We start from the raw sequence: 18,315 nt of genomic DNA, 5'->3' as shown, positions 1-18,315 counted from the left end.
GGAGCATTATAATCTTGTTTTCATATGGAGCTGCTGGATTGGACAAACATATCTAAACCTGGGCCCATCAGGCCAAACCATTGTCTGCTCTTGCTCTGCATAAGAAATCAATCTGGCTTCCTAACTCAACCTTGGGTCCTATAAATACTAAAAATATAGAAAAGGGGACTGAGAATTACTATACAATTGTGTAATATAAATTGTTCTAGATTTAGGACAATCTTCCTCTAAATTTAGTTCATGGACTTTCATCCTGGATCAGAGGCCCAGAAATAAGACAATGCATATAAAGTGAAACACAATGAAGACCTGATCCATACAAATGTCCATAATATTGATAAAGTAGGTTTTGCTATATTCAGCAACATGTACACACTGTAAATGCCTGTACTGTTGTTGGTATGTATACACAAAATAACACAAAAGTAGAAACATACTGTAGGTTTTATTTATGTCATGACATGTTACAAAATCAACTGGTGCATGTGAACATAAATGACATGATTCCTCTCGTCCCCTCAGGTGAAGCCAAGTCACCCTGACTCTGGTAATGCTCGCCACACGTCGCCGCCAGCAGCGAGCGGCGACGTGCGGCGAGTCGTTGGCCTAAGGCAAAACCTCACAACCACCAGATATGACTCTAAACATGGAGACAACATAAAGTGTGAGCCACAGGCCAGTTAAGTCATCATGCACGATAACTGACAGCAACACGAAGCAGGCCACTATTCAGTGTGTGTGTGTGTGTGTGTGTGTGTGTGTGTTGCCGTTTGGTAGAAAATGAGTAAGACACTGATGAAGCCACAGTTTCATGTTTCTACATCCATGTGTGTGTTATATATTTCCTTTTTCTCTTTCATTACAAACATTTACAAAGATAAGTATGACAGACTTTGTATTAATGGACAGGTTAAAGTACATCGGGGGTTAGAAACGCTGAAGCCTGAATTGAGTTGGTGGTCCTAACGTTTGTGGCTGGGTCCTCGTACGGACGAGCCCAGAGCAGAGTAAGGTGCAAATTATCTCTACAGGTTTTCAGGACTGAACAAGTTGATCGATCAAATTCTTCAAACGCCGGCGATTATACAACATCTGTGACATCTCAGGTTTAGAAATAGTGCTGTTCCTGTGCCAATCTGAGGTAGACGAAACAAAAGTGATGCGACGCAAAGAAAGAGGCAGGTGTTTCTGAGAGTTTGCAACTGAGATGGAAAAGCGTAAAGATCTAATTTGGTTAAACCTGAGTCTGAAACAAGAGGCATGTTGCAAAATAGAACCAGAACAACCTGCGATGTCGCCGGGCTCTCAGCGTTGTCGTCCAGTCTGTGGACAATTGCACAAAAAGATCTCAACGACATCTGTCAACAAATATAAATTAAACAAAGCAGGAAGGAGCTTTTACAGTGTTCTCAGCTGCAGGCATGTTGGACAGAGAGCAGACAGTGACCGCTGCACTTGAATGCAGCACAGACGTCCCCGCGACGGTACAAGGTTCTGAACGGCCGACATTCACACGGTGCATCTGAGCAGACGAGCACAGCAGGCCTAAAAACTAACACACATACTCTGTTACAGTGATGCCACACACAGCTACAGCCCCCTCTCTCTCTCACACACACATACACACACGTCCCTCGAGCAGTAGTCAGGGCTGTTGTGTGGATGAAACAAGCAGCAGCAGGAAAAAAAAAAAAACATTAAAAAAAATTCAACATGCAGACACGTTCAATGACTGAATCTGCAGAAAGCACCGCAATCTGTAGAAAACAACACAACTGTACATTGAAAACAAAATCTCTCAGATCCTCACACACCTTCTGTTCAAGATAAAAATGTCAGACCCTGTGATTAAAACTCAAAAGCTTCCAATGGAGACGCTAAGAAAAATACTGAAATGTGAACAACAAAACTCGGGGCTTTTTGTCGTGCCTGTTTTCCTGCCGCAGACATTCTTTGGTCATGAAATACATTAATTATTTCCCACTGGTTCATTAACGCGCTGCCACACAAAGGAAACATGCAGGAACTGATTTGACATCGAGTTATTTACAGAAATTCGCTGGTGCATAAACTGACGATGTGTTCTCTTTAAAAGGTTATAAAAAAAACTGATTTTACTGTTCAAGACTCATAATCAAAACAAAACGCTCAGTCATGTCCTCCCTTTTCACTGTGGAATACTGTACAGTGTTAACATTTACTTATGTGCGTGTACACAACATAATGGATGGACATGAAACCCTGTCCACAAACATCAAATTCAAACTGCAGCTGTTTAACTTTGTTTTTACTGCCAAAGGAAATGTTGAAATCTGTGCTTCACAAATGATCTATTACAACAGAGAATCGTGGCACGTAAAGGCAACAGAAATCTGAGGTTTTAAGAATAATCATTTTACATGGGGAATATCAGGAGATCGACCCGTCGCCTGTGTTAAAATAAGCAATGTTGGTCACACCTGCAGGATATCTAAAGATCGGTTCCAGACTTTGGATCCAGGAGCAGATCTAGAGCAAAGGTTCTCCTTGCTGCTTCTTTCCTAATTTCTTTTTTATACATTTTAGTACAATTACGACAATCAACTGAAACTCTCCGGATTTGTTTTTCTTCAATATGACCCGAATACTCTGTTGTAAAATACAGTCCGTCAACTTAACTGAAAAGTTTTACAAAAATATTTTCATCATCATATTACTTGGGTTTTTAGTGATCAATTTGATGTAAATATTGGGTTGTACACAGAAAAACTTTACAGTTGTAATCTTAATTACATTTACAGATATTTTCTTTTTTGGACAAAATCGTTACCTGCATATATCTTTGTAGGGCAGCAGTGATTTTCAACATCACCATAGTTACTTCCCCATTCACCCTCTCAGTGTCACGCTGACCTCTCGCCTTCTAACGTATCACAATGTACAAGAGCAGCCACCTTGCAGTTCGCTTATGAAGCCAAACAAAGATGGAGATGTGAGCGCGAACGTAAAGAGACGGATGGCGTTTAGTTCTCACTGTCTCCGCTCTCTGGCAGTCCACAGGAGTAGCAAAGGCACAAAAACAGATACAGACAATCCCGACCCAAATCCCACGCCATCTGGTCACCCTTCGTTTCCTCCCCTCCGCACCAGAGCCACAAGTCGCATGCAGGTGGGAGTCTGTCCTTTTATAGCGCACATTAAATACGACAAAGACAGGCCGCCTTCTGCCCGCTGGAGTGGGTACAAGGAGGGACGGAGCGTAGGGGAGGGTAGGGGTGGGGGTGTTGGGGTTAGGTAAAACCAATGAGAGGGAAATCAGCCTTGGAGCTCCTCAAAACATGTCTCACACACCCGTACTGGTTTTTTAGAGGACGGCGTCAGGGCGTTCTTCGCTGAGCACTCAGCGCAGAAAATATTCCCACAATGTCTGCAGTGGTGCTGGATGTTCACAGAGGAGGAGGAGAGATACAAGAAAGACGATCAATAATGTGCAAAAAATTGAAGAGGAAACAGATATTATGTTCTTTTGGTGTAAAAACAAAAACATCTTGAAGAAAACTTTATTCTTACCTTCCGGACAGTGACACTGAAGCCTTTCCCACAGGCCATGCAGTTCTGCACCTCATGATCCTCGGCCCACTTCCTGGTCAGAGACTGTGACTGCTTAATCTGAGAATATGCAGAAGACTTTACTCTGTGACAAACTGCTGACTGTTGTACATCACATAAACATGCAGACAATCTTTTTTCAACATCTGTGGTTTTGCGACTGACCTGCAGTGACTGGTTCTCTCTGCCCAGCTCCTGCATGGCTGCCGTCGTGTCGTCCAGCTTCCTCCTCAGATCCACCACCTTGGCCTGCAGTTTCTCTATCTCTCCCTCTCCCTTGACACACCTGGAACACAGCCGCAGTTGGTGATGTGTTTGTGTGTGTGTTTGTGCACGCTCATGTTAATTAGTAGCTCAAGAGAATTTCCTACCACCACTACTTGGCTGGTTTGTTAATTAGTACTACGAACACGTGGAGCTTAGGGGACTAACAATCTCAACTGCTTGATTGTTTATTCACCACAGCGGTTTGTTAACAGGTGTTTTTGCCTCAATTTACATTACATTACATTACTCCCATTCACTTAAGCATGAAGCACTGGGACATTTGCTGAACATCAAATTTAAATGACGTGAGGAAACTCATCAATAGAAGATTCACATCTGAAACACATCAGAACGAAAAGGTCGATCAAACATACTAAATAGTAAAAGTGCCGAACTTGTGTTGTTAGGAAAAATTTAACTAAACATACTTAGAAATATGTACAAATTATTTCCTAACACTCCATACGATTTAGTTTTTGAGATTTGCCCGAAGAGATTTTCTGCTTCTGTTCTGCCACCCTCTAACACCACCGCATGTTATCGCCACTTTTTGCACCACAGGAAAAGAAATGTAATGACGTCATCGAGAGCCGACAATGTGATGAGGAGAATGAGGAGCTTTCTCAAGTAGCCAACACAGACAGAAGCTTCCTGCTGCTGCTTAACATTTACACAGAAAAATGTTGAAACAAAGAGTAAATACCTGCAACGTTACAGTTTAGTCCAAGGAACTAATATCAACACACCTTTCCAAAAGAGCTCGCCTCTCATCTTGGTTGTTCTGGACGGTGGCCTCCAGCACGGCGATCTCTCCTCTCAGCTCGTCCGTCTGCTTCTCCAGTTCACCGACTCTCCTCTGGCTGCCCTGACACTCTCTCTTCAGCGTGGCCACGTTTTCATTCAGCGCCGTCACCTGCACGCCCAGCTTGGCTTCAGCCTCCTCTCCAAGCTTCACCTGCTCCTCTCTGGCTCGCTTCTCTGCAGCCTTTACATCATATCACACAAAAGGAAATCATAAGGAAATCGTATTTAATCTGCTAAATCAAAGTAGATTTGGTGAGGATGGTCTACCAGCTGATCCTGGACAGTCTTGGTTTTGGTGAGGAGCTGCTCCTCCTTGTGGCTCCTGCTGTCCCTTGTGGCCTGATGCTCTTTCTGCTCTTGCTCCAGTGCTCCCTGTGCCGCTTCCACCTGACCTTGCAACTCCAGTTTCTGCTGGATCAACAGTTGTTTGGCTTCTCGCAGCTCACCCAGATCCTGATTATTATCAGATAAGAAACCACAAGCATAACTGGTGGGTAATTGGTTTGGTTAAGTGCCTCACATGTGAAAATGAGATGGAAGATTTTAAACGGTTTGAGCTGATATGAGCTTGAGGAAATTCTAGCTCTGACAAATGCATCAGATAAATTCTAAGGCTATTTTTAAAGCTGAGTTTTAAGATGTGAGAAACTTAAAAACCAGACTTGTATTTCAAATTGTCAATTCAAGCATGCTCAGTTAGAAGAGTGTTGAAGAATGTGGCCCTGATGACCTGCAGTGTCCCAGAGTTAAGCTGTTTACGTAAGACCCAAGCATTGGAAGCAGGTCAAGTCAGAATGAGATAAAACTCTGCTCGTTCGCCACAGGAGCTTTAACAGTTGTAATATTAAGGATTCTTCTGAGGTGTAGTTTGAATTGAATTCGCTCTTCTCCGTGAAATAAAAACAAACATGGTGGAACTGACCTTTTCACTCTTCTCTGTTAGTGTTTTTAACTCCACTGTTAACTTGCTGTTACTCTTTTCCAGGAAACTTTTGGCTTTGTTCAGCTCCTCCACTTTGCTCTTCTCCTTCTCCAGCTCCTCCTTTGTGTGATTCTGGGTGAGTGGGTACGATTTAGAATTTAGAAACCTTATCACATAAAGTCTATTGTGAATGAGTTAATCTGTTTTGACTGACCAGTTGCTTCTGTAGCTCCTTTAGTGTTTGCTCCTGCTGGTGGCCCTTCTGCTGCTGTTTGGTGAGCTCCTGCTCCAACGAGCTGCGACTCGTCTTCAGCTCCTGGATCTGAGCCTCCAAACTGGTCTGATGGGTTCGGTTAGCAGCCAGCTCCTCTTGGGCGAAACCCAACTTCTCTTCTGCCGCCTTCAGTTACAGAGAGGTCAAAAGCCACTTACTTAGGCTACATCACACAACTATGTTTAAGTATTAATTATTATTAAGTATTATTATGTTACACTGGAATACACATGCTCAGTGTGTGTGAAACGTCACGTGATAGAAGTTTTCAGGTCTGTAAGTATGGATGGGGACTATTCATGATACAGAGGTAAAACTCTCTCTGACGCAGCCTTAGTGTTTGTGAGAAAAGAAATCGTTAAAACGAGAAGTGACCTTGTGAGAGCTCCTCAAAAGAGTTTAAGAGGTTGATGTCTATCAATTCAACATATAACCTGCTTAGATCAAGTCATCATCAGTCTGTAACTTCTCCTTCTCTTGCTGAATTAACGTACCTTGAGGTCTTGACGTAGAGCAGAGACCTCAGATTCTTTGCCATAGAAGTCGGACTGAAGCTTAGTCAGACCTTCCTGACTCTGTTCCAAGGTCTTCTGCAGCTCGGCCGTCTGGCTCTTCTCAGAGGTCAGCTCCTGGCCGAGCGCCGACACCTGGGCCCTCAGCTTACCCTCCTCCTCTGCCTGGAGATAAAGAGGCAAAGACACACGTTTATAAACATAAACACATATAGAGAACAACAGGCCTGTAGGAAATGTATCTATGTAAATGTTGTAACAGTTGTAAAGAGAATATGACTTACTTTCTTGGCATTGACTTCCTGTAACTCTGTCGCTTGTCTCTTCAGTTTCTTCATCTCCTCCTCAAAGGACCCCTGGGCTGTCTTCAGCTGTGCCCGCAGCTTCTCCAGCTCATTCTCCTTTTCCTTCAGTGTCTCCTGAGTCTTTGACTGTTGCTTCTCTACAGAGCTCAGCTGCCCTTTCAGCTTTTTCTCTGCCTGGACATTTTTAGAGAAAAGAATAGTTCTTAAGGTGTTTCATTTAAAACATAAATGCCCGGTCTTCTTTTTTTTCTAGAAGCTTACCTCTCTCATCTGCTCCAACTGTTCTTTAGATTCTTTCATTGTCTTGGTAACGGTCTCATTATTCTTAAGAAGCTCCTGTCGGGCCTTCTCGTTGGACTTGTCCTGAGGGTTGAGACAGATTAATGTGAATGTCCTGATATTGTAAATAGGTTTCTATTTGTTTGTCTTGTCAGGACAAGATGTTGAATATCCCTTGTATGTTTGAAGGTCTTCTGCACAATTTAGGTTACCAACTACCAGTAGATATTAGCAGGTGTTACTGGCCACCAGCGGATGTTAGGGACACCTTGTGTATTGGCCTTGTAATCAATGATAGAGGCCAAACTTGAGGGAACACTGAGGCTAAAGGTAAGTCTGACTGGCTACTGGCTTGTATGGCAGTACTATGAAAGCCATTCACAATTATTGAATGTTTCTGAGCTGCATTTATCCCTGACTTCAGGCTACTGAACCTACCTTTTCCTCCATGGCTGCTTTATGGCTCTTCCTCTCCGTGTCCAGTTGACTCTGACTCTCTTTCAGAGCCTTTTTAGCCTTTCCTAGGTTCTCCTGAGTAGAGCCAAGCTCCTTCCTTTGCGCCTCCTTCTCCTGTTGGGCTTTTTGTAGCTCTGCTGCCAGTTTCTGAGCTTTTCTGTCCAGCTCTGCATGCTGAGTCTTTCCCTCCTGTGTCACCTTGTCCAGGTTCACCTTCAGAGCAGCTTTATCCTGCTCACAACCCTGCAGCTGCTGCTGGGTGGCGCTCAAAGCTGCTGCCTTCTTCTTTAACTCCTCTTGTAGCGTAGTAGCCCTTAAAAGCAGGACAATTAATTAAAAATATAATAAAATGAACCAAATATAATATCCCTTGATAGGATTAATCAATTGTATTTTATCAAAACCAGTGCTCACCCTGTTTTCTCTGTTTCCAGTGAGCACTGCAACTCCTTAGTTTTCTGTTTAACCTCTGACGCTTCCTTCTGCAACTTCTGAACTTCTTGCTGCGCCTGATCACGTGTAGCCTGCATCTCCTCGACCTGTGACTCCAATTTCTGTCAATGGAAAACATCAAATTTATTCATACTCACGACATTAGAAAGAACAGTCACTGCGGTCTTTAGTTCCCATATTAATCACTCCATTAATGCTCAACACAAACCTTATTAAGCCCCTCCAGCTGCTCTACACTCTGCTCTGAGGCCAGCAGTTTTTCTTTGAATTCTTTAAGACTGGTTTCCAGCTGCGTGCACTGCTCATGCCTCTCCTTGAGCCTCTGGATCTGCTCCTCCACCTTCTTCTGAACTTTATTCAGCTCCTGAGTGATAAATAAATAAGTCAGGAGGGTAGAGGAAACCACAGCACAGAGAAGTTAAGGCTTTAGTGAAGTGAAGGGGCAAGAGAAATATGGGACATGGGACACTGCTCATCAGTTAAAGTGCAGAGGAAGCTCACCTGCTGCTTATCCTGCAGTGCATGCTGAGCAGTCTCCAGGTTGTTTTCCAGGTTGGCCTTCTGTGCAGCTTTAGCCGCCTCAGCAGACAGCAACATTTCTGTCTTTGCCTTCAGCTGCAAGAAAACAAACCAACAAAAACTCTCACTCTCAGTCTCACCATCAAAATATGTAAATCAAAAAGAACATACTGTGTTTGGATCATCGCTTCTAACCAGATAGTTATAAAACATTTTTTAATGAAGCCACTATCTTGTATTTATCATGAATTACACAGACATGCCGTAGCAGCTACCTGGGAGTCCAGCTGGGAGACTTTCTCCTTGTTGTCTGTGAGCTGGGTGGTGAGCTCGGTGACTGAAGTCTCCAGGGTGTGGGCTCGGTCCTGGGCTGAACGCAGCAGAGTCTTCTGCTCCTGGACCTGCTTGTGTAGGTTATCCTGGGCTTGCTTGTTGCTCTCCGACTGGTTTTTCAGTTTGTCTGTCAAGTGCGTCACCTTAAGATCCACACATACAAAGTTATGAGCTCAAACATAACGCATTATTCCTCATCATTAATATGACAGACGAGGGGGTTGGCCTGTTTCATTTCACCAAAAGTGAAATTAAACTTTAAGGAAGTATCTGTGTTTCAGCCACCTGTTCTTGTAGAGCGTGGTTTTTCTCTTTCAGTTGGTTCAGGACAGCTGTCTCTCCCTCCCCAGCCTGGATCTTTGCACATAAGTCTTCTCTCTCAGCTTCTAGTTGGCTCATGATGTCTTTACTCTTCTGCAGCAGAGCCTCCAGGTTCTGGATCTTCTGGTCCTTATCCCCAATCTGACGCAGCACCTGCTCCAGGTCATTCTACGGGATAAAGAAAAGGCAACATAAAAGTTCTATGTAGTTTTAACAGTTTCTTTATTCTAAAGCACTGGCACACAAGAGCAGGAGCTGAATAACTTTGAGTAAGACTATAGACTAAGACTACACACGTTATTCCAAAGAGGACCTCTCTTTTTAAAACTCTATGTGCTGAGCTTTTCTTGACTTCACTCTCACTTCTATTATTATCAAATCCTCAGATGTAATGGTTTGCTTGTGAACAGACCTGTGCTTCGCGGAGTTTGCCGTTTGTGTTTTGCTGCAGCGCCTGGAGCTCCTGGTGCTGCTGCTTGGCTTTCTCTAGCTGGTGCTGCAGGTCTGTGTTCTTACTGGCACCCTCCTTCAACTGAAAATGGAAACCACAGTGTTTCTCCCATAAACCTGAAATTATTGTTGATATCATGGTCATTTTACTACAGGTCGTTGATTTACTTGTTTTTGATCACTCTTCTTTCAGCTTTATTAATATTTGCAGATCTTACAGCGTCTATCACATCTTACGACGGACACCTTATTGCACAGATGTTCTGACTGTTCTGCTGCATCAATGAAGTTTCCCCACAGCGATCATTTAAAGTTTCATCTGACACCAACCTGTTCTTCTGCACGGGAGAGTTTGAGCTGCAGGTCGGCTGACTGCTGCTCGCGGTCTTTTAGTTTCTCTCCAGACAGTTGCCTCTGTTCTTTCAGACGACCTTGAACCTCGCCCAGCTGTCGCTCTGCCTCCAGAAGTTTGGCGTGAAGCTAAGATGAGTGCAGGGAGAGGGGTGAAGATTAAGATGGAGAAGAAAAGGTTACAAATGGTAAGAAATACATTAAATACTATGATGAGGAATATGGACAATGGGAATCCTCTTTGACATTAGTTTTTAACATTACTGAAGTAGTGATATCTTTTTTGGAGAATTCGGCTATTATGCATTTTCTTCAGATCCATCCTAAACTGACTTTTTTTACAAAACTAGGATGAGCACGATGTGTTCTTTTGTTTTATTCTTGCATGGGTGAAAAACTACTGGGTTTCTCAATTAGTGCTGACCTATACTGTGGTTTCTGACGTGGTGAAGAAAACACTGAAGAGTTGCCGTTGTGTAGAGATGTAAATGGCGACTGACATTCTGTTGTGTGTGAATGTGCAGAACATCATGTTGGGCTGAGTAAAGTTAACTGAAATATTTAAGCAAACATGAAAATTCCTTCCTATAATTTGTCTTGTTGTCCTACATGCAGTCATCTGTTTGTCAGTACAACTCACCTGACTGATCTCGGTCTGCTGCTGAGCACCTTGACTTTCTTTTTCCTCCCTTTGCTGATTAAGCTGTTTCCTCTCAACCTTCAGCTCTGCATGCTTCACCTCCAGCTCACCAATCTCACTCTTCAGCTTTGCCACCTCCTCAGTTCTCTCTCTAAGCTCTGTCTGGGTCTTGTGCAGAGAGGCCTCAGCCCCAGAGGCCCGAGCCTGGAGCTCTTGGACCTCCTGCTCTCTTTCCCTCAGGCTGTCCTGGACTCCCTTCTTGGCACCTTTCTCAGCTCCTAGACTCTCCTCCAGTTGCTGGTGCTCCTTCTCCTTACGTGCTAGTTTTTCAGACAAGCTCTGTTGGAGAGGGAGATGACAGGACAATATGAGTCACATTAACACTGGTTGGAAGTATGGATGAAAGATGTCCGTGAATGGGTTTGAAAGCCAGGAAACAAATAACTAGAACAAAACAATAAACAGGAAGTTAAATAATGTTTTATTCTGTATAATTTGACAAAACAGTTTTCTGATATTTGTTACTTTCTGGGGGACCAGGTTCTTGTGAAAGTCAATCAGATTTGTTTGAGTCATTAATTAAGCCACACTGAAACTAATTCTAAATTAAACCAGTTGGTGCGATCGGAGTTGCAACAAGGCACAAACACCAACATGTCTGATATAAGCAATGGAAAAGAACAGTTGCCTGTCGAGCGAGGTGTGGCATTTCTATTTGAAAGTTAATGACTTGGAAAACGGTGGTATTTGCACAGCACGGCATTAAACTTGGCAACAAGGTGATAAAGAACAAAATGTTGTTAATAGAGGAGCGTGCTGCTAACTAAGGAGTGTGACAGGGCACCTGGACTTCACAGACATCCAATAAACCTTAACAGGCCAACGCAGCAGCTGGCCAAATTTAACAACCTTCCCAGGAAACTTTGTGCGTTGCCCTCCTGTTTTTGTTCTCCCTGTTTTTCTCACAGCCCTGTCATTGTCACAGCTTCCTGCCATGTTACCTATGATATACTAATATGTTCTTTGACTGTTTATTCTTAGTCCTGACTGTCTGTGTTTCACTGTTTTCTCCAATCTCTAATCTTGCAGGAGACCAGTTACAGTTGCACTAGTAAAGTTACCTATATTTGTATTTCACCCCGACTGACATCGCTGGCATGGCAGAGACGCCCCCTTTCAGTTTAAATATAGAGCTCTGTGACATTTTTGTCATTTTTATGTGGAAGCTGCAAAAGAAGAAGGATGACACCGGGGCATTGTGGTCGGGCCAGATTCTGAGGAACACAGAGCTGAGAGAGAACGGTAACTGAGAGTGAGAGGGTTGCTGTGTTCAAGGGGCACTTGGCAAGGCTAGTAAAAGTAAATCCTACTATCGTGCAGCACTGTCACATAACCATATCAGCTGTAGCTGTTTGGTTTGGGCAGTCTGTGTGTGAGTGTGCGTGTGCGTGCGTGCGTGCGTGTGTGTGTGTGTGTGTGTGTGTGTGTGTGTGTGTGTGTGTGTGTGTGTGTGTTACCTGGCTTTGCTGCTGCAAATTATTCAGATTGCTCTGTAGCTGGTGGATCTCTTGGGTGTAGACGGCGGCTTCTTGCGGACCCTTCTCCAGCTCTGCTTTTAGTTGGGATATGGTCAACTGCGATTAAATAGACAGGACCATTATACGTTTTTTTGCAGTGATTTTGTCGTGTACAATAATAGAACTGAAGCACTACTGTGAAGGACTGACACAGAAGTAAAAAAATATATAAAAAATATATCTATGAATTAGTAACAATCAGGCATGAGTCATACAAAAACCCAACAAAAGAGTTAATTTAATGTTTTAATCTCTAAAAACTTTGGCAAAACTCAAAAAGATGAAAGTAAATTTGGGGCCAACTCGAAACGACGTATTTTACCTCCAGTTTACGGATCTTGAGGAAAGAGTTAAGTGTTGCAGAGGGGTGGATTATGTGAGAGGCAGAAGGAAAGGGAAAGAGAGACACGACCAAAGGTAAGTCACCACACAACAGCAGGAGGCAAGTCTGAACCACAGAGCTGCTACACTGAGAGAATAAAGGAGAACAATGTTTTCTATAAAATAAGAGATAGTGTTGTGTGCTGTGTACAACTGCAGCCGCCTACAATGCATCAGGCTAAATGTGATGTTCATTGTTTACCCATATTTTTAGATGCCTTTTGGACATTTCACTGTCTGATCTGATGACCACTGACTGCATAAATTCACAATATGGAAATTAAAACTTAATTAAACAGTTACTGATCAGGACTGCACCAAAACTGTTTGTTAATTACATCTTGTAGCTGCTCTGTGATCAAAAACCAGACGGTATTCAAATATTTTTTTACAATTTGGCTTCTTATTGAATAGAAAACATGAATGTGTGCATTGAGATAATTTGCAGAGATGTGCAGGAATTAAACCTGAATTATTCACCAGATGTTAATTAATTAGAATAAGGAACAAAGTCCTCTGATATGACATGACTACAGTACATCCACCTTATTTATATACAAGTTATTCCACAGCTGTTTTTCAATAAGAATCTAAAGATCTGCTCTTTATAAAAAGTGTCGTAAATGACAGGTAAAATGAAGAGGTACAATCAGAACTATACCAGCAAATTATTAAATTCAGAACTATGTTATAGATGATTATGTAAACTGTGGGAATCATTTGTGCACATTTATTAGCTTGTTAAACATAAACTTCAATCTGCTGAGCTAAATTTGACCTTCATGACGTTGTGTCATGTGCCCTCCTCACCTCTGAGGTTGTGTAATCAGCCTGCAGTTCCTCGTAGTGGCTTTTGAGGCGTTCAGACTCGTCCTCCCTCTCACGCGTCATTTGGTCCATCAACGTCTGCACCTGTATTAGCTCCTTCTGCAGGACCTCCACGTCCTCCACTCCCGGTCGCTGCAGCTAGGGGGCAGAGCAGAGGGTGAAGATTGGGTGGCAGAAAGAGGAGCTCGAAACGATGCGTTTACCTCTAGTTTAAGATGTTTTGGTGTCAAGATAAATCAAAACTCCATGTCCTGAGAAATGGCTGAGGTGCTCAGGTGTATATGTGAGCCTTCAGACATTCCATTAAATTCAAGCAACAGATGGAAAAATCAGCAGGGGCTTTCAATTTTAGCCGTACACTTACTTAACAGGGAGTATTTTTAAACCCCTCTGAATAGTTAAGAACATTTCAGATCAGATAACACAGTGTGCCTGACTGGGTTCTCTAGTTTAAAGTACGCTTTTGCTCTTTTGATAAAGTTATTTTTTTGCGTTTCTATAGCAACGATGAGGAGTCGTGTCGAGCACACTCAGCTCAAAGCCAAACTGATTTCTTTCAAACTCCAAAGTACGTCTGTGAAGCCAAATAAGAAGAGAATACACGGCAGCAGAGACTTGAAGTGTGTGTTGTACCAGTTCTGTTTTGAGTCTCTCGTTCTCCTGCGTCTCTTTCTGCAGATGTTCTGTCAACTTGGCCACCCTCTGGTCCGCAGCCTCTTTTAAGCTCTTCTCCTCATCATAACGCGACTTTAAATCTGTTGTACACAAGAATCCAAAGCAATCCCATTTAATATTATTCAATAAAAAACAACAGATATACACTTGATTAACAATTTTCCCAAATTGAATAGGGGAAAACGTTCACACGGAGTCAAATAGAAGATCTGTGCCAACAATTTATGCTCTACTGCATAAAGGACAGTGGGTGGATTGAGTTTAACAGAGGGAAAATAGTACTTCAGTTGTTAAACGATAGAGACACAGGCCTTCCAGTTGTCTGGGCCAACACTGACCTACTATCTCTGTGGCCAGCTGTGCAGCCTTCTGCTCAAACAGGTCTTTCATTTGCTTGATGTTGAACTTTTCTGTCTCTGCTTCATTCAGCTTCTTTTCAAGGACTGTGGGGAAAAAACACATTTTGTTTTGAAACTGACACTGTTTTATTTTTGTAAGAGTTATTTTAAATATAAAACCACTTACCTGCATCCTCTGAGGTCACCTGTCCATCATTCTGTGAAAAACGAAGGAGAGGAGCATGTACAGTAAGAGCAGGCATCACCATTATGTCTTATTAGGCAGAAAGCTTCATTATGTATCATGTTAAATATCTTGGTGGAATTACTTGCTTCAGGTGTCCTTGGACTTTGTCTAACTCCTTCTTGAGCTCTCCAGAGAACCATCTTTCCTCCTAATAAGGTGAAAACACACCCGCAGCTGAGTCTTTGTATTAACCCATCCATTTACACACATCTGTAGCAGCCACAGTTCCCAAACTCAACCATACCTTGAGAGAAGCATGCAGGTCCTGAACTTCTTGCCGCAGCATTGTAAGGTCTTCCCTAAATGGAGAAAAAAGTCCACTAATAAAAACATAGTGAAGTAAAATTCTGTAATGTGCACACAGATGTCAGACACTATGTCACAATTTATGCAGCATTAATATCTGTCTCACCGAGTGGGGGCCATGTGAGCGGGGAGGTCTCCGGTATCATGGAACAGCTCATAGTGCTTGAACAGCTCCTCTGCAGAGTTGTGAGACTTCATGCACTGAGGACAGATGAAGCCCTGGATACAGAAACATATCGTGAGAATTCACCAGTCAGCTTCAATTCAGCACCTCTGACCTCAGGGTAAAAAAACATGACAGTAATTAATATGCAAAATCAAAACATCTGTGTTACCTCAGACGTCTGATCGTGGTTAAGGTCTGTGCTCGGTTGCTCTGACTCTGCATTCTGGGAGCCTCCCTTCCCAGGAGTCTGGAGAGTACAAAGAAGACGTGATTACTCTGAATGCACTCAGTATTAACACTGGACCACTTAAGTGGAATGAGAAAAAATATGTATATAATACGGAATAATGACCTGATTGCTTGAGAAGTAGTTAAATAATGGGAAGATTTTTCTCAAATTTCTGGTATATGTATATAACATGCATTATATGTGTAATTGTCTCTTTTATACTAATATATAAACTCTACCAAAGATTTTGTATGTTTTGTATTTTTGTTATATTTAGGTGTGGTTTACATACAAGCTATTGCAGGTTTCTACCAAACCTCACACACATTTTTAATATTTGATTTATGCATTAATTTTTTGTGTTATAAAATAAAAATAATAAACGAATCAAAACAAATAAATAGACACAATATATATAACAATATTCAATAATTTGTAGTCTGTGCTCTTTACCTGTATTATAACTGGGTAATTAGAATCAGTAAAAACAAATGTATTCATGTTGGGAATTTGCATTGTTACAATTGCCCAACACAGAAAGAGGAAGAGAAGTAAAAATTATTAGTGATGATGATAAATTCACAAATGTACAAATATACATTTGGAAAAAGTAATGTGTGAGGCAGATTCCACATGCAGTTTTTTCCAAACTGCAGCTGGTGAAGCACCCAGGCAAAAGTGTGCACAGTGTCTTACATGTGTGTGTTCACAGATCCACTGCATTTAAACACAGTCTGCTCAGGCAGGTTTTACTGCTTTCCCAAGTATTTGTTCCATGTTTACAACTAATATTCACTGCTGCAGAACTTCTGTCCTTGAACTGACTCCTCCCCCCTGTTGCCTTTCAATTCACTTTTTGTGTACATATTTAGAAAGTTCATATATCGTTTGAACAAGCACAATGACTAACAAGCTGTTAGACATTCTAGATAACTGTGTATTTAACCTAATGTGTTCTCTTTTCCAGTTGAACTTTGTGATTAAACAATAAATTACTTTTTTAAATTAATAAGCTGCAATTCCCTGGTTGGTCTTTGACTTATGTTTACTGCAGCCCTCCAAATACTGTTGGTCATGTAACAGGCAGTGGGCCAAGTTCTGCTGAAGAGCACACCCAGGCAAGGAAACAGGGAAGGAACAAGAAAAGAATAATCTCTATACAACCCAGGAGTAGGTCGGGAAGTGTTCACCAGGAATCAGCTAAATCCACTGTCCTGAAGTGCAAACACATGGGGTGGATGTGAAGTTGCTGACCCATTCACAAAAAGGGTTTGTTTGGGCTGGTGTTTGTCTGCATGAATGAACTAGGTCAAAATATGTGTGTGTGTGTGTGTGTGTGGATACGTGTGTACCTGTGTATTGGGAGAGGGGACTTTTAGGCCCTTGAACCAATCATGTCAGAGTCTACAGGAGGGTTGAGGTGGATAAACACCATTTTAAAGGGAGGTGGAACGTTTACATCATGGAACAAAGTTGACCTTATTCAAACACGCTACATAAATTACATGAAACCGCCCTGGACTAATAATATTCATTCTAATAATAATATTTAATGAAATGAAAATTAGGGCTGGGCAATACGGCCAGCAATTATATAACAAATAATATCAATGATGGTTTAAAGACAGATTTTAGCTCCTGAATGAGGGTTGTTGTTTTAATCTCTTCTTTATGAGCAGAAAATGATAAACACAACAGGTTTATGAAATAGGTAGACAGCATGGTTTGAGTCTACACACTGTAGAAGAAATCCTACATTAAAGAATATTCTGAAATCTCCATCAGTAACAAGTAACTGTTGTTCAAAGGTGACAGAGTCATAAACCCTGTGTAATGATTATCTTGGCAGTGTGGTCTGCAGCATGAGCAGTGTGACCATAAAATGATCCCAGGTCAGTGGCTCAACAGATTTAGTATATGAAGGACAGATGATCACACACGTGTCCTGTTTAAATCAAGTTTCCTACAAGCTCCTCTGCCCATGATAACGTGTTGTTAACGTGCTGTGAGGAATGAATCAAACGAAATGAAATGTTTCTAATTTGATTTTTCTTCCTAAGCATTAAACTGTTCTAATCCCTCTAAGAGAACAGTCACAGTCTCGTGATGCCTCATCGAAACTGAAAGTGTTGAAATGTGGATTTTCCTGGTCACCAGGCCAGTGTACACAGTACTGCTGCTGGCAATGCATGATGGTGAATGTAGTCCTGAGGAGAAGCTAGCTAGGTGGCTAACCTCTCTCACTCCCACTTGTAGCCTTAGTGACAAATTGGTGTTTTATCCAAACAACCGTGTAACTATTAATGTCAGTATACGTCGTATTGACTCAAACTGGTGTTTCGTCTTTTAACGCGAAGCTGCTGACACAGGACTTCACAACAGTCTGATGCTAACGTCAATGTTAGCATGTGACGACTTGACGATGAATTAACCTGCCGCTACAACACAGCTAGCAAACGGAAAATAAGCCGACTCAGTGCCCCGTGTGTTTAGCTAGCAGAGCTACTCTTCATCCAGCTAACCCCGAGGCTAAACGTGTTAGCTAACGGGCCTGCTGGTGCGTTGTGTGCTCGCTACATCTCTGCCAAGGGTCGCATCAATCAAACGAGCCGTGTTAGCATTTGGTTGCTAGCTGTGTCGATCCCACGTAAGGAGCGCTTGATATGCTGACTGCAATCAGACGGGGTGGTGGGGCTGTCCCAATCGGGCGACTCCCTTTGGCTAGAAAATGTTAACCCCCGCCCACCCAGCAACGCACGGCGCTTCAAAACGCGCGTCCCCGTCATGAAAACAGAGAAGGACAGGCCCCGTGTCTCTGAGGAAAACCTCGGGGTTTAGCAAAAAAAAACCGCAGCGACACGGTTGAGTCCGTCGCCCCGGTCTCTTACCATCTGAAGTATCCGTCTGAGCATGGCCTCGACCGGGTCTGTCCCGCACACTAGATCCAAGCAGTTCCCCAAACACGGAGCTTACGTAGCTGCAGCACGAACACCTGACCTGGCTCAGGCAGCGGCGGCGGATGGGCGGGTCATGGAGAGGATGGTGGACACAGTCTGCTGCCTGTGTTCAGGACTATAATAAGAACCAGTGCGTG

General features: G+C 42.6%; 1 protein-coding gene across 4 annotated transcripts; it reads right to left on the bottom strand.

Annotated features, from left to right (window-relative positions):
• Window positions 1–426: 426 nt before the first annotated feature.
• On the bottom strand, window positions 427–18,271 carry eea1 (early endosome antigen 1). 4 transcript variants are annotated; one of them, XM_020079041.2, is made up of 30 exons: window positions 18,110–18,271; window positions 15,162–15,239; window positions 14,933–15,045; window positions 14,765–14,819; window positions 14,607–14,668; window positions 14,461–14,491; window positions 14,274–14,378; window positions 13,894–14,015; window positions 13,243–13,398; window positions 12,374–12,388; window positions 11,992–12,108; window positions 10,475–10,813; window positions 9,814–9,963; window positions 9,446–9,565; window positions 8,998–9,201; window positions 8,655–8,855; window positions 8,362–8,475; window positions 8,069–8,224; window positions 7,822–7,961; window positions 7,390–7,720; window positions 6,934–7,035; window positions 6,652–6,846; window positions 6,350–6,532; window positions 5,796–5,981; window positions 5,582–5,713; window positions 4,927–5,112; window positions 4,602–4,840; window positions 3,754–3,874; window positions 3,550–3,648; window positions 427–3,417 (listed from the first exon to the last, which is right to left on the bottom strand). In XM_020079041.2, the coding sequence occupies exons 5-30, from the start codon at window positions 14,658–14,660 to the stop codon at window positions 3,295–3,297; spliced, it is 3,921 nt and encodes a 1,306-aa protein (XP_019934600.2). In that variant the 5' UTR covers window positions 14,661–14,668; window positions 14,765–14,819; window positions 14,933–15,045; window positions 15,162–15,239; window positions 18,110–18,271; the 3' UTR covers window positions 427–3,294. The 4 variants fall into 4 exon arrangements, with proteins under 4 accessions (XP_019934600.2, XP_019934598.2, XP_069385109.1 ...); XM_020079039.2 differs by having other exon boundaries at window positions 14,603–14,668; window positions 18,110–18,267; XM_069529008.1 differs by lacking the exon at window positions 12,374–12,388.
• Between the last annotated feature and the right edge of the window lie 44 nt (window positions 18,272–18,315).

Source organism: Paralichthys olivaceus, chromosome 7, assembly GCF_024713975.1.
Source record: "Paralichthys olivaceus isolate ysfri-2021 chromosome 7, ASM2471397v2, whole genome shotgun sequence".
Taxonomy (NCBI): Eukaryota; Metazoa; Chordata; class Actinopteri; order Pleuronectiformes; family Paralichthyidae; genus Paralichthys; species Paralichthys olivaceus.
The sequence above is the reverse complement of the archived record's forward strand: the minus strand, read 5'-3'. Positions and strand labels throughout refer to the sequence as shown.

Bases quoted from the DNA above. Each gene is read 5' to 3' on its own strand.
- eea1 (XM_020079039.2), bottom strand. From the start codon at position 18,133: ATGCTCAGACGGATACTTCAGATG. The intron at 13,399-13,893 runs GTACAACACACA...TCTGCCCCCTAG, and splicing joins AGAGACTCAAAACAGAACTG to CTGCAGCGACCGGGAGTGGA. The intron at 3,418-3,549 runs GTAAGAATAAAG...GTGAACATCCAG, and splicing joins TCAGTGTCACTGTCCGGAAG to CACCACTGCAGACATTGTGG.